Consider the following 18,476-nt stretch of genomic DNA (forward strand, 5'->3'; position numbering starts at 1 on the left):
GCGAGCACCGAGATCTGATATTCATGAGATTGAAGAATAGGTAAAACTCTGCAAGAAACACGGATAATAGTCACAGCACACTAATGTGCCTGAATTTGGCACATAACATCTCGAGATTCACACCCAGTGTTAGACTGATATGTAGTCCCAGAAATGAGGGTGACAACCACCTTTTGGTTCGCTGGATGCCATGAAATGTTTATCTGGCACACGGATGCCAATATTCCAGCGTGGAAAATAACTTTTCGGGTTATGTTCCTGTAAAATATTCAACCCTAAGCTTATGAGCACGCATGGTAATCCAATTGGTTGCTTAGACAAGTTAAGTGGTATATCGGATGCCAAGAGACCCCCCCACACCCCCCCATGGATTTGGTTGTTGCAAACGATGCTGAGCTTGATTTCTCACGGAAGTCTGAGCCGTAAGGGCTAAGCAATCTAGACTTGTCTAATCATTCTACACTTGATCTAACACCGTGTGTTCATCACAGTTATGTGTTTTTATTCTGTCATTGACATTGCCTTCGTTTGCAACTGACCGCCTTCGTGCTCTAGGGGTAGCGCGTCCGCCTGGAGAGCGGAAGGTCTGGGGTTTTCATCCCCGGGCGCGCCATACCAAAAGACGTTAAAATATTCTTGTTGTTAGCCTGTCTGGCGCGCGGCATTGAGGGACTAAAACAAGGACTGGTCAGCTCGGAGTCAGTATACTGAATCTGAGTGGGGTATGGTATCTCTGTGTGCTAGCACAAAAATCGGCAATAGTCCGGACTATTACAAGCAAACACATACACACAAGTGGAATAATCTTGGAGGCGACGTTAAACCCCATTTCACATCACCTTGTTTCCAACCGTCCACTCACGATATCCAAGCAGGCTCTGTATAGTTGATTTTGTACTTCTTTAAGGGACGATACAACAAGCATTCACTTCTTTGGGTATTCAATCTAAATTTCTCTTTTCCAAAAATGCGTGAAGCCCATTTCTGGTTTCCCCCGCTGTGATATTGCTGGAATATTGCTAAAAACAACGTAAAACCATACTAACTCACTCTTATCCTGAAATTCATGTTCCGTGATGTAGTGTTTAATCAGTGATGGGCACAAAGCTCAGTATTGTTATTCTAAACCACACGTTGGACATCGGAATAAAGCGACAAAACCCTTCCACAATAACAATTAATCGGAATCACTATCAAAAAGTGATGACGCAGGTCATTGCGAAGAGATAAGCGTACCCTGCCCATCGGTGGCACTCGTTACAAATTTAAGGCCATTTCACAACTTTTGGGGTACAATCGGGCATGCTATTTCTGGGAAGATTTCTAAAGCGTTGTTTGCTTGTTATTTCCTTCTTGTAATTTTACAGGTGTGAACAATTGATTTGCCTTTGCATGTGTTTGTGAAGAGTGCCACCTGTGGAGCTGGATACTCCCATCCCTTCGCGAACACCTGGCATCATCACTTGATCATATTGATGCACATACACCTGATTATGATGTGGTTCAAACGTACATTCTATTCTGCTTTAGCAGATACTTCTGGTGAATATGGTAAGGGTTTTGTGGCTTGTATTTTTATTTATTAACCTGGTGTAGAATCAGTAACCTAGTATGTTTCTCGAAAGAACCGGCTCAAGTGGATATGACAGCTCTGTGACCCCTGTTAGTGGAACAGTGCTCACGTTTTCAGTCACTGTTTTTCCTGATCCAGATCGACAAGGTTTCGTGATAAAGCTGGATTAACGTTGTCTGTGACGTTCAAAAGCGTTCAGAAGCGCATTGTTTGAAGTGTCATTAATCATAATCATAATGGTAGAGGCTGATGTCATGGTCATAACTTGGTAGAGGCTATTGTCATGGTCATAACTTAGTATAGGATACTGTCATTATCATAACCTGGTGGAGGCTATTGTCATGGTCATAACTTTGTAGAGCATATTGTCCTAACAGTAACCTGGTGGAGGTTATTGCCATTGTCATAACCTGATGGAGGCTATTATGATCATAACCTGGTGGAGGATATTGTCCTTATCATAACCTGGTGGAGGCTATTGGTCATAAATTGGTGGAGGCTATTGTCATGGTAATAACCTGTTAGAGGATATTGTCATTATCATAACCTGGTGGATGCTGTTATCATGATCATAACCTGGTGGAGGCGATTATGATCATAACCTGGTGGAGGATCTTGTCCTTATCATTACCTGGTGGAGGCTAATGTCATTATTATAACCTAGTAGAGGTCATGATCATAATCTGGTGGAGGCTATTGCCATGATCATAACCTGGCGAAGGCTATTATCATGGTCATAACATGATGGAGGCTATTGCCATGATCATAACATGATGGAGGCTATTGCCATGATCATAACATGATGGAGGCTATTGGTCATAACCTGGTAGAGGCTATTGTCATGATCATAACATGATGGAGGCTAGTGTCATGATCATAACCTGGTGGAGGCTATTGTCATGATCATAACATGATGGAGGCTATTGTCATGATCATAACCTGGTGGAGGCTATTGGTCATAACCTGGTGGAGGCTATTGACTGGTAGTGTCAGTGAGTGTACAGAGTGTAATGGATTCGCGAGACTGAGTGTAATAACACACAGCGAATATGTATATCAGATACCAGTGTGACGTGTGTACTGGCTATAACGACCCACTTGAACCAAGATGGAAGCAGTAGACATGAAACTGCGCCACCTGTGACGGTAACTATCGATCTAACGATAAACAAACATTGCAGCCACCTGATTGGAATTCATATAACATACACAATCCCAGCAGACATACAGGTAAGTTGTCATGCTTGCTTCATTTTGCAAGACAAGTGTATGTTATTCCTTAGTTGTGTTTCTTATAATCAGCAAATCCTGTTACTGTGTGCATAAATAAAACCGGAAGATAGTGTTTGTTATAATAATGCCTTGTACACGGCCGGGCAAAAGGAAGTATGACCTGAGGTTCAAAACAGACCTACCTATAACTATGATACACGTATACAATATCACATCGAATAACCATTTCTTGTATTTGTTTTTTAGCCACTTCGTTTAATACGCTCTATTGCCCGGATGTTTATATTTATTACATGTATTGTTTTTCTCGTCCTCATTACAAAACATATCTTCGAGTCGTTATAATCAGTTTCGTCTATACTCACCCATAGGTCTAAGAGTACATGTCCGACGTGGTAAGACTGTGTACACGTTTCATCAATACTCCCGTGCGCTCTCCCAGGTTTCCATCCACACACAGATCGATCATACATTGTGAGCCTACTGTCTATACACAATGGCCCCGTAAAACAATGTTTAAGTAATTGAGAAACCATGACACCTCAGGAATGGTATGATTGTATAATCGGGTAGGCACAGAAAAGCCGAGGACGCGTAGGTGGAATGGTTTGTCCAAATTATAAACCACTATCCAATAATCCATGTCATTTTTGGAGCTTATATTTACGCGGTATACGCGTCGCAAATAAGCGCGGTATAACGAGACACGCTTTATAACAGTTGTTATCGCGGGCCGCTGCGCGGACTGCACGTGCAGAAGAGGGCTGTACGTGCAGAAAGAACCGCGTGCGTCGTACCACATGGCATTGTGTCGTTGACTGTTCACAAGAGAGGATGTCTGACGATGACGATATTTTCCTTACTCAAAGTAAGTTAATTGATGCAAATTCTGCAGAAAAGGATGAGGATGACTTTTGTTTCCGTTTTGGTGACCCTTTGTCAGATGATGAAGTTGCTAAAAAACTGCGGAACAAAATTTCGGAGCGAACGAGAATTAAAAACGATTGGCCTCTTGGTGTCTTGTTCTTGACTTTTTTATTTGAAAGGTTTTTCAAGTGCATTTTAGAGAAACTACGAATGCCATCCAGCAATCGGGATTTCACGACAGGTTTTACAATTGCTCCCCAGGTTTTACAATTGCAATTGTAAAACCTGGGGAGCAATTGTAAAACCTGAGGAGCAATTGTAAAACCTGCTGAGTGGTCTTACTACAAAAGAAAGGTTGTCTGGGAGATAGTTACAACACCATGATAGGTTTATAATGGTTTCTATCGTAACTTACATGTCCCCGATATCGATTACTGATAGAGGTCAAGTTCCTAGGCGGACATTTTACAGCAGACAAACTGTATGTAGTTCGTTGTTGTTGTTGTTGTTGTTGTTGTTGAAGGATGGTCGTCCCGCGTAGCCGGTTTCTCTAACACCCGACCCGCTCCATGGGACAAAGCCGAGAACAGGGTACCGTTATAATCTCAGTTAGAGGTAATAACGAAGTATACTGTATCACTAATACGGCATAAACTGAGAGGAAATGAGAGGAAAAGAAAATATCACTCATAACAAATAGGTTGTTTTGGAAGTTACACGTGACTGGCTGTGCGGGCGCTTGTCGTTGTATGGCGCCGGAATTCGCTATCCCAACCTCACCCTGGTTATGTAACAGTTTCAGACTTGTGAAGGTCCAAGACCAGCATCACTTTCATCCGACATCAAGCTGACACGCCCTGATAACTGAAATATTATTCAGGGTGGCGTTAAACCAAACTGACCCGTTGTTGTTGCTGTGGTTGTTATTGTTGTTGTAATAAGCATTACAGCTTTGAGATGAGATCAAGCAGCATTGTAATGCGTAGATCTATATGATAAAACCAGCAAGGTTACTAAGTTCCTCACAGCGATATCTCGTTCGCGGAGCTCTCTTTACTATGAACAAAAGTAAAAACGTAGCTACATTTGGGTTAGAGGGCAAATTTCAAGATAACTGCAATGGCAGCACCCACACTGGTGGCAGCGGTGTTTCCGAGAGTTTAACGAAGATGTCGCGCTGGGAAGGAGAACCGAGAGCTCCGCGAACGGGATATCGCTGTGAGGAGCTTGACCGGACAACAAGCTCCTCACAGCGATAGCCCGTTCGCGGAGTTCTCTACGGAGAGTGTAACGAAGGTGTCACGCGCTGGGAAGGAGCTTGACCTGACACACTGAAAGGGAAATCACTCTCATCAAAGCCATGCGTTAAGATTAACTGCCCTTTGTCTTATCTATAAGGTCAAGGACTTATATTTTGTAAGTTTGTCGACATGTAGTGTATGACTGACATGATCCAAATATGTTTTATTCTTACAGGAAAGGCAAGTTGTTCCACAACGTTAATTTTGGAAAGTTTGAAAATGGAGGGGTAATCAAAGATACAATCTATCGTTGCTTAGTCCTAGATACAGAACGTTCTTGAGACGGCGTGCTGTATGAGTGTGACACTGTTTCGGAAGCCTACCTCTCTATTTGATACATTGGTGATATTAATAATGTATTTTGTGATATCAGTAAATGAATTGTTGACATCATACAATAATGAATAAATAGTAAAACCGCGCCTTATACACACGTACGTATGGTGATCCGGGTAGACGACGACTAAAGACGGGAACGCATTATTTCTATTAGATAACGAGGTTTAACTGCAAATCACAGAGACTCGGTCGTTATTTGCTCAGTATATCTGTTGTGTTACGTTGACACTAAGACAAGGGTTTATTTGAGTACGATTATTGACCGGAATTACATGCGACAGCCAGCATGGCGTCCACTCGAGTCCCCCCACACAAATCATGACGTCACCTCATGACGTAATAGGCAAACATAGGGGAGCTAACTCTAACTAACCTAGACTGGGTTTTTACCCTGAACAGCATTAACGCTACAATATTTTATATATTTTATATATTATGTGCTGACAAGTAAATTATGTAGTAAAATTCATTGTTAAACCACATAACGCAAATAAATCTCGAATTATATTTTTTATGAAAGTCACAGTGCAGCGTTCATTTCTTACATTAGTGAGTGAGTGACTGAGTGAGTTGGGTTTATATTGTGGGAGGAAAGCCCGAAGTGATACAGGTCTCGGACGTTTACCACTTCAGTGAAACCCATGAGCACAGGTATGGTGCTGACAAACCTAGAAAAATAATCGGGGCGAACCGGGATTCGACCTCACAGTCACAATCATAGGTTTCTGGCGTGCCCAAGAGACGCAACTCTGCACGGCGAATCGCGGCGCCTTAGACGACTGGGCCACCCGTGCCCTCTTTCCAACATATCATGGAATGCTGCTAATCAATTGGAATGTTCATTACTGAACTTATAACGAATCATTTGCTTGTTTGCAGATGTTGAGAAATAGATGTCACACGGTTCTAACGTTTCTGGGTGGAGCTTTAGTGACGTTGTTGCTGATAGCAACGTCATCTTGGCTGACCTGTGATGTTCAGGATATTCCCAAGACTAGAGTTATGGATCAAGTATGTAAACAGTGATACTTTGAATCAATGAATCACAGATGTTTGAACCGTGTCAACAGACGTTTTTTTAGCCTATCACATCCAAGAATATGGGAAACTGTTTTGCTTGTTTTTTGGAGTTACTTCTGCTGAATGGTTAAACATACAGCTTTGTTAAATTAATGGGTGCGTGTCAACCTTTGGCGTATTTGAAGTATTATTCCGTTAGACTCAATTGGATTTTGCTTTGGTTCCTATATATATATATATATATATAGACTCAATTGGATTTTGCTTTGGTTCCTATATATATATATATATATATATATATATATATATATATATATATATATATATATATATATATATACAAAAATGAGGTAAATGTTCACTCGGTGTACATGTAATATATAATAAAATAATAAAGTCCACGTTAGTCCATCATCTTCTTTATATCAGTTTCATATACATAGTACTTTACAGCGAAAGTACTATGTATATGAAACTGATATAAAGAAGATGACGGACTAACGTGGACTTTATTATTTTATTATATATATATATATATATATATATATATATATAGTAATAATTAAGTAAGTGGAGTAAGATTGAACACAGTTTTAATAGGCTAGCGCTTTCAACTCGTACCACGTACGAGTCTCATCAGGCCATAACTGAATAACGGACATGAAGTAGTAACATATAGTTACGTGACGTCATAACATTTAGGAAACTATGACGTCACAATACTAAGGTGACAATGGACAAATGACTTACGCCTTTACATTTAATTTTAACCCTCATGGTGCCTGGACGTCAGTCAGCCTGCAAACCGCCCAGTGCCGCACTGTGCTGACGTCGCGGTTACAAAAACGTATACATTGTATCAAAAGTGTTGCAGCGTCTTTATTTCTTCACACAGTGTAACCAAATTGTATAACATGCAACTCGGGTTGATTGTCTTTCCAACAGTATCTAAAGTCACCAAATCCAAAAGATCTATGCACTGCCCAGCCATGGATAAATGTGCTAGTATTAAAAGTTTCCTACTTTTCCACATTAATCGTAATATGGACGCACCCGAATATGGCAAGCAAAGTCAAGTAAGCGCCCTTGTTTGAAATCTAAATGACCAATAATTCATATCATTGGCAAGTACATGTCCTAACAGTGATAGACATATAATATTTATGTTGTAGTACACATTCACTGAGAATTTTCCGTGAGTTATATTTACCGATAAAAAAACCGATGAAATTGTGCGTGTTTTTGACGTCAAAACAAAATTGACGGAAGTGGTCGTGATTAATTCATACACAGACTGTTTCAAAGATTATGTCACAAAACGAATGACAGTTTGGAATGTATATCGTGAAGAAATCCCGGTTACGTCCATGTATGTTTCAATGACCGTGCTCTTTTATTAGTGATAAAAACAACTTCCGGGTAATTGACATCGTACATTTTCAAAGGACAAAATGTGAAAGATCGCTAAACAGCCCTAACAATACTCAAATTGACATCGCTCAATATCAGGCATCATTGTTATTTCATAATAATTAACAAGATTATACTAACGTAATACCACCCAAGAGTAAGTACATGTAGATTCAATCAAAATTGTTGAAACGTTTTCATGGGCAGCAAATCTATTCAACAAACCTATTTTCGATCACTCGCAACTCGGGCGCCATATGTCATTGTTTCACTATGACCACCAGAAAACACATCCTCGTATCAGCTCGTATTTCACACTTGGCTGCCTAACTGAGACCTTTGCTCAAAATATACTTGTATGGCCAGTCCATAAAATACCACTTTTTCTTTCATTTATTCATTTGTTTTATAAATACGACTTTAGAAGTGTATTTACACCTAGCTAGGTATGTACATGTACATTAAAGGGCATACGTGATAGTTTATTTCCACTAGTTTCCCATTCCATCCCATTCTACTGAAGGAAAAGTTTGAAAAAGATAATGATCGTTTGTCAATGAAAGTAATGGAATTATTTGTCATAAAAGGAAAAATATATTCTTGGTATTGAACTTCGAAAATTGAACCAGCAAAATCTTACATAAAAATGGTTTATTATGTCTTTCCTTTTTTTCTTAATTTTGGCCTAGATAAACAACAGCTTGGAGGGAAGATATACAAAATAAAATGGTGGAAAAAAAACACAAGAATGTATTGATTTTACTCTTGGACAAATCAATACAAAGAAAAATCTGTTTCATACCTAGGATAAAAAACTAAGTAGAATCTAGTTACTACTATATGTCACTGGTCGAAGTATTTGGTAATTTAGATAATGCAGAGTGAAAAAAGACATACAAAACGAATTCACATTTACACTAAAAACTCTTTGTCTTTCAGAAATTGATTATCTATATATTGTGAGAAGATCTATGATTACTTTTACTGTTTATGTTATAAATTGAACCATTCGAGATTCTAATAGATGAAGCTAAAATATTAAAAATCTAGATGGTTTAATATTGGATCCATTTTGACAGCTTTCTCACTGTACTCAACTAAATGCATATTATTTTTTTGGAATATCAAGCATTCAAACAGATATGAAAAGCACATGTCAACATACCAAAATTAGAAAACTGCGCCAAATAAACTAACACCGTTAGTCAAATGATAAGCGATCTCATTCACTCGTCGGTCGCCGTAGACATTTTCCAATCGTGATGTACTAGATATGCTTTCTAGTTCAGTCAAAGAGAATATTGTTATTTGGAAAAGGAAACCACGTGTATCCATTATACTACCACAACATTAGATCAGCTGTTTCAAGTGACGTCATCCACGTCACAACACGCGAGGTCAAATCACGCGCACCTGTCCAGACGACAAATTCACAGCGGCGGGAAATCATCGACCGTCTATTAGCCTATTTGAATAAAATTGCAGATTGTAACGAAATAAAATTAATTGTACTCATTGCTGACATTTCCGATGACATATCAAATAAGAGTTGAAGACTTGCAATAGATTATCATACGTTAATCGAGAGTACAGTGTACATAAATAATTTGTAAATCTAATATTATTTTTTTATCTAATATCCATAGCAGAATGTTTGAAAACGAGCTATAATATATTCCATTTTCTGAAGAGATTAGTAATGTGGATTTGATGATATATATGCATACACAATTGATTATCAATTATCTTCTACAATCACAGCATGTACCATGTACATTAGACTCATGGAAAATACTATTTCAGCACACCAATCACAGCGCCATTATCACAGTTTCAATGAAAGGAAAAATAAATCGCAATCGAACTTTACAACACATCGTATCCATAAGCAGTTAATCCAAATGCAAAGAGGTATTGCTGGCATCATTGTAGAAGTTATGTTGATGTTTTCAGTAGTTCCATTATGTTTGTTTCGCTTGTACCATCGACAGAAACGGGGCCCGAGCTACCACATTTGGAACCGACCTTGACACAATATTTGTTTACAATATGGCGTCGACTCACGTTAGATGTCGTGGCCACACTTTTAAAATCTCCATTTGCGACAAAATGTGAAACAGTTAGGGCAAGTCACTCACACGGTCAGCTAGTTTGAGCAATCACACATGACTCTTAGTCATTTCATATGAAAAAAGTAGCAGTTATTTGTCTGAACGGGCGAGTATGTAGGGCAACCGGTAGACAAAAAAATCACGGCACTGCTATGATGCGAACGTGCCCTGTCGATCACTTCGGGCTTGGCCATTCAATGTTTAGGTTTTGATCATGAACCTCCTGCCCATAAATATACACTATACCAACTTAATATTAACGATTATAGCTATCTTTCCGTATCTTTGATTTGAATATTTTCTGTAAATCAGCATCATAAACAAAAAGACAATCTGCACTGTCTGTTTGTATGTAGCGCCGTGCTAAATCGCCATGACACAGTCGATAAACATATGTAATACTTGAACAAAAAACTTCCCTGGCCGACTAAACGTTAGTACTCTTACGCCAATAACTAAACAGTGGGGACTAGTGAATATTTCTGACCAGTCCGATCAGATTTCTTTTTCAAATTGGCTGTCTGATATAATAATAGTTACGTGTATGTGACAACGGTGCATAATAAAAAATTGCCTTCATTCGCATGAAGTTCAACATGGCAGAAAAAGATCGAGAAGCGCGGTAACCACATTACTAATCTCGCCATATTTCGCAATCCGTAGCACTGCATAAAATATGAGTTACACGATATTAACGTTGAGATGATTAGGGTGATGATGGTTATAAATTCATTCAATGAACGGCATAAATGTACTGGAAATATACACTGTCGTTTTCTCATGCTTACCGACCATTCCGCCATTACCGATAGTCGATAAAAATATACAAAACGTGTAAATAAACGTGTTCATAAAGGAGTGAACAGAATTGTATTTACGTGAATAAGTATTACAGTTGGGAAAAATATGTCTCTCTGACCACTCAGGTCATATTTTTTCTTATGAACACGGATTTTGTCTGAAAATATTTACGTGTATGTGACATTGGTGCATAATCAAAATTCGCCGTCATTCGCTTGGTGTTCAAACATGGCAGAAAAAGGCCGAGAAGAGCGGTAGCCACTTTACTAATCTCGCCATATTTCGCAATCCGTAGCATTGTATAAAGTATGAGTTACACGATATTAAAGCTAAGATGATTGGGGTGATGATGGCTACAGTTTTGACTTTGCGCACTTAGTGTTAAATATCAAAATTCACAGTTTAAAAAGGGCATTTTCTCGGGACCATATATGGTCCCCTGGCACTATGCGGGTGTGAAAAGTGAGGGACCATATATGGTCCCGTGGCACCAAGAGGGTTAACTTAGGCGCGTATTTATGAATGAAATGTTGCTCTTTTTGAAACAATGTAGGTTCATGATCAAAATTTAGCTTATAGAATTGAGAAGTCTGACTCAAAAGTACGACTATGACGGACTCGTTAAAGAAGTGAAAGAAATCCAAGGGAAGATCACTGTGCTTTCTGGAAAAGTTGAAACAACAAACGAACTGTTGAAAGATTTATTGACGGTTGCAAAGGAAACACAGATGAAACAAAACATCACAAGTGAGCTAATCACAGATTTAGCAGTGACAATGAAGGGTGAACACGTAGGCACCCGTATGGAAACGCCGAATTCACGGGATTTGGACATCCTCAAGACAATAAAGATGAGCCCATTCAAAATCCGTACATTGCAGAAATACAGAATCTTACGGTAGAAAGAGAAGCATATAGACAAAGGAAGTTAATGGAACGCCTATGGAAATCTATCCGTAATGCACGGAGTAAAGCTTTTTGGAACTATCTAAATGTGAGAAACCACTGCATCATGTATGAAACGTGGTTGAATGAAGAACACATTATGCTGCCTCTTAATATCGCATTCGACCTATAGAAGGCGAGAGTGATGAAGCAAAAGATATTTGTATCAAGCTAGCAGTTCAGAGATTTCGAAGTAACATTCAGCTGATGCAAATAAACGCGGATAATTATCGCCGTTGATGACACAGATGAACATATGCGGGAATTGCTACATAGAAGAAATTCAGGGCGTGTACTTGATAAACTTCTTAAAATCTGGAAAGATGAGTGCAACAAAGATGAAGAAAACGCATTTGAAAAGTGAGGACAAAATGAAAACTGGTTGCTGAGATATCAAGAAAGACTTTCTAAATTATCCCGCAAAGCTAATTGAAGATAGCATACAGAAGGCGCTATGTTTTAAGCAACTAAAACTGAGAGAAAAGTCTGAAGAAAACAATATGGGGAATAATTTAACTCTAGTATCTACCTTCAATCCTAATCATGAAAAAACATTATCCATGGTTCAACGATACCTGCCTATTTTGAATCAAAGTATTAAAATGGAGAAGATATTAAGCAAATACAAAATTATCAACAGCCAAAGACAACCCAAAAATCTTAGAAAGATTTTGACATGTTCTAAATTTGATTCTGTTGTCATCACTCCACAGGTTTCGAAGTGCGGTGACAAACGTTGCCCAACTTGCAGCAATATAATTGATGGCTGTTCAGTCCAAATTACCAAGGACACTAAATTTACTTTCAAACAAAATATGACTTGTGATACTAGAAATGTTATTTACTTGATTGTTTGTAGTCTATACAATGAAAAGTATATCGGAAAGACAGAACTTAAATTAAAAAGAAGAATGAATCTTCACCGTTCACAAATAAAGCAGCCACACAACCGCATGATTCCACTCAGTGAACATTTAGAAGCATGTGGAAACGGCAACTTGTTTTAGTTTTCCCGTTATATAAGCTAAATTTTGATCATGAACCTACATTGTTTCAAAAAGAGCAACATTTCATTCATAAATACGCGCCTAAGTTAAGGCGTAAGTTATTTGTCCATTGTCACCTTAGTATTGTGACGTCATAGTTTCCTAAATGTTCTACTTCATGTCAAGTCAAGTCAAAGATGTTTATTGTATCAAAGGCCATCGGCCCATATACAAGTTCAGATAAATACAGTGGGTGAGAATTTACAGATTGGGAGATACAACAAAAAATATGTCCGTTATTCAGTTATGGCCTGATGAGACTCGTACGTGGTACGAGTTGAAAGCTCTAGCCTATTAAAACTTTGTTCAATCTTACTCCACTTATTTAATTATTACTATATTGTGCCTGAGAGTTAGAACTTTACTGTGCTTTTATATATATATATATATATATATATATATGGGATTTTGCTTTGGATCCTAAATTTATTTGCCTATTCACACACAACAGTGAATTTTAAAAAGTCAGAAACGGCAAGTAATAAATAAAATAGTAAACTCGCTATAACACCAATGTTATGAAACCCGTGAATAGTTCTGGTACGACAGGATATCTCTCTCTCTCTTCTCTCTCTCCTTCTCTCTCTCTCTCTCTCTCTCTCGAGCATACATACCTCCTTGGTAATTTCGTTGACTACAGCTACAGCTCTCATAACCTGTTACTTACGGCCTTATTGAAAAACGTTCCAATCATCAGATTCCTTCCTTCGTTTGTTCTCTCTAACAAACTGGGATGCATCAATAATAGCATAATGCCAGTAGTTTGTTTCTACCTTTACATGAAGGCACCCCTTTACTAATATCTATGGATATGTGAACTGGAACTACCATGGTCTCAGAGCCTACAGACCTGTCAGGCATCAGCCAGGCACCTAATTCACCTATTAACAACACTCTTTGGTGTATTTACAGTTAGAAGTATTACAGTCTTGGCCACCCCAATCGGAGGCAATTCAGCAGGGACTCCCCCCAGAAGATGCACTTACGAGGATGAGCAGAAAGGATGTCAGCCAGATATATCACGAGTGCGTATACAACATACACGTAGGGAGGCACTAGGTTTCATTTGGTGCGCACCTGTTTACAGAATTATGATTAATGTGCCAGTGTTGTCATTTTTCTGTGACATATAGCGTCAAAACTCGTCTAGTGTTCAAAATAATTGAAACCAAAACAATTACATAATTGGGAGACCAGTGTGAAACTTTGTTTTCGTTATAACCTTCAAAATTAATTTGAAACTCAAAATTAGGTGTCGTGAGGGCAAAGCGTGCTTCAAGGATAGTTGAAACATACAAATTGAAACATACTGATTCTCTATCAGAGTGAGTGAGTGAGTTGACATTAATCCAACTTTGAACAGAATTTCAGTTATATCAGGGCGTGTCAGCTTGATGGGGAGCAAAGCCCGAAGTGATGCAGGTCTCAGAGGTTTACCAGTTTGATGATCACACGAGCACGGATAGGACAAATCTAGAAACATAATCAAAGCAAACCGGGATTCGAACCCTGAAAAATGGAAGTGTTCTTGATTAATATAAGATATATGTATATGTTGCAGTTGTTACCAGGGCTTACGTTCTGTCTAATCAGGTGAAGGTTTTAATACTGTTTTGTATTACGGTGCTTTCAGCTATGTGGCCACGATACAGGTGCCGTGCAAGAGGACGATCCGTATGGGCAACTCAGGAGATGGGGGTTGGGACGTTTGTGTGGACCCACCCTACAGCTTTCATGCTCCCTGCCTGGTCTACTCATTTGGGTAAGAGAACCGGATGAACCCTTTGGTACCTGTTATCATTTCTTGTTTAAGAATCTACATTTCTGATTGACCATTCACTGTCTTGTGAAGACCTACACAATCTGGCTGTATTGATATCATGATTCAAAAAAATTAATCGCTAGCCTTATTGATATCATGATGTAAACGAATTTTTCTTCTGTTATTGATAGTCTATGGTCACATGATAGAGCTAATAAATATCTCTTTGTTATTTGTAGCTGGGTACCCGTAGCCCAGTCGTCTGAGGCCCCTCAATTTGTCGTGACCAACCTGTTAATGTTATTAAACTGCAAACGGAAGGTACAAAATACAACTACGAAAGGTGTATGAATAATAACCGTTTCTTGTTTCTTTCATTTTTAGCCGCCATGAAACATGGGTGTATACTTTCATTTGCCTGGCAGTTTAATTCAATTTTTTTTCCATTATCAATCTACCAGTTAATTCTAAGTCTAATTACCAACGGTCTCAGTTTCACACAGGGAGTTAATTGCAATGTTTCTTTGTTTGTTGTTTAACGCCGCACTCAGCAATATTCCAGCTATGTGACAGAGGTTTGTAAATAATCGAGTCTGGACCAAACAATCCAGTGATTGACATCATGAGAATCAATCCACGCAATTGTGATACGATGACATGCATCAACCAAGTCAGCGAGCCAGACCACCGGATCCCGTTAGTCGCCTTTTACCACAAGCAAGTCGCTTTTTGTGACAAGCATGGGTTGCTGGAGAGCTATTCCATCCCCGATCTTTACGGGTCTAATTGCAATGCAATGTATAGAACTAAGCATACATTATGGACACGTTACCATGGAGCACAGTCCCCCTTTAATTTTCTAAAACATATTATGATGATCGGTGTTATTGTCAAAACATATAGATTTAATGTAATGAGATACTTGAAATTGTTGGAGAAATGTTTTTAATCAGAATTTACATCAATGAATAATTGTGAACACAGCTAGTCTCCTTTTAATTGTATCGGAGTAAATGTGAATTGTTTGTTCAACAGGATAAGCTTTGACTTCAGTTTTGATGATGACGTGGCAAACAAGTATGGCTGTGAGGTGCATTCGTATGACCCAAGGTAACGTCGGATAAGTGTGATTGAAAAAAGTGACCCATGTGGTTTATAACCGCTGCGGAAAATAAGAATGACATGTGCTTGAGAATACCTTTACAACACTAGATTGTTCTGGCCCTTACAAATCGCAGCGATGCCATGTGGTAGAATAAAGTGCATACCAGGTTAAACAGGAGCGTGGAAAGGGTATTATGGGAAAATAAGCTTTTAGAGGATTGTATTATACAAAACGAATTTGAAGAAAGCAATAAATTATCACATGGGTGATAAAATTTTACCATTATTGTGGACAATACCTATCGTGCCTACAAATAAACCTAGGATCTTAGATTCGAACCCATGATCAGTGGGTCATGGCAGCTCCGTTGTACAACACTGCTCACCGCTCGTGGCGCCTCCTTAACCGTGACACCATGGTCATCTGATTGTTTCTTTCCAGCATGAAGAATGTCGGCGATCACTCGAGAGGACAACGAATCTACTTCCACAAAACTGGTCTAAATTCAACTGACACCATTAATGAAGATGGATGGCGCATGCGCACATTTTCATCTATCTTGAAGGAAAACAATCATTCCAGCGTAGGTGTAGAAGCGATATGACAGGATTGTATGTGTAGCCGAATAAACAAATCATTCACTGCAGTCAACAACACAACCAGAAGACCGTAGGTTTCCGTTTTCAGGAAACCCTTCCACTTTGAATCCGGCCCGGATACCTTCCGCAAACCTTCAAAAACAATTTTGTTCAATCGAGGTGAGACACATAATAAATTATCTGAAAATTACCAAGAAAATTGAAGGTATCCTGATGGTTTCCAGAAAACGGAAAACTGCACCTTTTTTTGCTGTGCAACTGACCCTAAAGGGGGACAAGTCTTGGCCGTTAGCAGTCAAGTCAAAGAAGTTTATTGTACAAAAGGCCACCGGCCCATATACAAGAAAGAGTTAGATACAATTACATTTGTTACACATTGGGATATACACGTTGTTTGATTAATTCATTTCTTTTGGCTAATGCGTGCTTAATATAAAGAGAAAGATTTAATATATTTGATTCGTTCTTTGTCGTCAGCATAACTACAAAGGCGTTTATCGGTGACATTGCTATTAAATAATCTTTAATATATTTCTTTCGGAGATCATTGTAAAATGGACAGACAAACACAAAATGAATTTCATTTTCTATTTCTAGCTTACACAATGGACAAATTCTTTTCATTTTTTCAATGGACAGTTTTCGTCCTTCATTTACAAATAGGTCTAGCAAACCAAGTCGATATTTAATTAACTGTTTTCTTAAGTTTTCCGTAGTGAGTACTGATAAATATATTTCTGGTTGAAGTAAAGTCTTGACAGTTTTGTAATATTCATAACGCGAACTATCCTCTAAAGTGGAGTGTCATTCTTGGTAGAACATATTTATAGACCGATTCCGAAATTCATTAAGAAACATATTTACATTTCCAACTGACTGACATAGCCATATAAAACCAAAACCATGCGAAAATAAAAGATTTCTTATATGCGATGTCCAAGTATTCTTTCCCATGTTATCTAAATGTAGAAGCATGTTATAAGCTAATTTGGGGAGACGTTGTTCATGCATATGAAGAATTTTACACCAGTATTTTAAACATCTGATCTGAGAATTAATATATAATGGGTATCTACCACATTCACCATAAACCATGCAATTTGGTGTAGAAGATCCGACACAAAGAAACTTTTTACATGCTAATAAATGAACCTCCTCCAAACAGTCATAACGTTGAAATCCCCATACATGTACTTCAAAACCATACAATAAAATTGGTTGTATCTTGGTATCGAAAAGCTTAAAGAAGATATTAGGTGACATCGATCCCACTTTATGAGAAATAGACATTACACTTATTAAAGCTTTCTTTGCACGCAAGGACAAGTCAAGGGCACATTTTTTCCAATTCATTGTGTGTGAGAACCAGATTCCTAAATATGAGTAGTGATCTACTATATTGACTAACTGACCATCGAATGACCATCTCTCTTTCGACGCTATTGGACCACCTTTTCTGAAGATCACAATTTTAGTTTTTTCCAAGTTTACGGATAATTTCCATTCTTTGGTGTACGTAGTACTACTTAAAATATTTAATTGCCTTTGAAGACCGACAACAGTATCTGACACTAAAATGACATCATCTGCGAAAAGTAGCATTAATATTTCTATCCAATCTGGGAACATTTGGATACCATGTTTACCACTGGCAGCTATTTCGTAATATAATTCATTAATGAAAAATGAAAATAAGATCGGACTCAAAATACAGCCTTGTCTTAGGCCCAAAGGACAATCAAAGAAATCTGTTAAACTATCCCCACAACGAACACATGATCTCACATTAGAATACATTGATTTTCAAGACTGACTCAAATCATTCAAAAAACACTTTGGGTTTTTTTATGTTTTGTTTTTTTATACACACTGCTGTATCTGCTATTTGTCTTTTTCAGGAAACGATTGACGTGCTCAAAATAGACATTGAAACTTCAGAGTTATGGGCCTTACCGGAAATGCTTAAATCGGGATCGCTGCGACACGTGAAACAGCTGTGTTTTGAAATGCATATAAAGAGAGGTTTTCAGCCAGAGCCCAATAAAGAGAAATATATTTTTGGGCTATCAATCTTTCGGAATTTATATGAATATGGTTTTAGAATTTTCAAAACGCATAAAAATATGTACCCAAAATACACTTCAGTGTTTGGAATGCTGCGAACGGGCTGTCATGAAATTTACATGATCCGCAAGGTGGAAAGCATATTATAAGTAAAATAGATGCACGACGTGAAACTTTATATATGAACATTCATTTCTATTTATATATGTTGTATATTTCAGTTTTGAAATACATATATTTTAGTTTGAAAATCCTTTTTGTACTTTGTTCCGTTTTTATGACATCACCCTATTAACACAT

General features: G+C 38.2%; 1 protein-coding gene across 1 annotated transcript; it reads left to right on the plus strand.

Moving 5' to 3' along the window:
- Positions 1-6,192: 6,192 nt before the first annotated feature.
- LOC139479695 (probable methyltransferase-like protein 24) lies at positions 6,193-18,339 on the plus strand. The gene is made up of 6 exons (XM_071262540.1): positions 6,193-6,324; positions 13,559-13,671; positions 14,280-14,408; positions 15,444-15,518; positions 15,955-16,096; positions 18,011-18,339. Exons 1-6 carry the CDS (start codon positions 6,193-6,195, stop codon positions 18,323-18,325), a joined length of 906 nt encoding a protein of 301 aa, XP_071118641.1. The 3' UTR covers positions 18,326-18,339.
- The last annotated feature ends 137 nt before the right edge of the window (positions 18,340-18,476 follow it).

Source organism: Haliotis cracherodii, unplaced genomic scaffold (genome assembly GCF_022045235.1).
Source record: "Haliotis cracherodii isolate W230 unplaced genomic scaffold, xgHalCrac1.p SCAF_4, whole genome shotgun sequence".
In the NCBI taxonomy this organism is placed as follows: domain Eukaryota; kingdom Metazoa; phylum Mollusca; class Gastropoda; order Lepetellida; family Haliotidae; genus Haliotis; species Haliotis cracherodii.

Excerpts from the sequence above, each read along its gene's own strand:
- LOC139479695 (XM_071262540.1), top strand. The coding sequence starts at position 6,193 with ATGTTGAGAAATAGATGTCACACGGTTCTAACGTTTCTGGGTGGAGCT. Across the intron at positions 13,672-14,279 it reads GTCAGCCAGATATATCACGA|CTATGTGGCCACGATACAGG; the intron begins GTGCGTATACAA and ends CGGTGCTTTCAG. Across the intron at positions 14,409-15,443 it reads TGCCTGGTCTACTCATTTGG|GATAAGCTTTGACTTCAGTT; the intron begins GTAAGAGAACCG and ends TTTGTTCAACAG.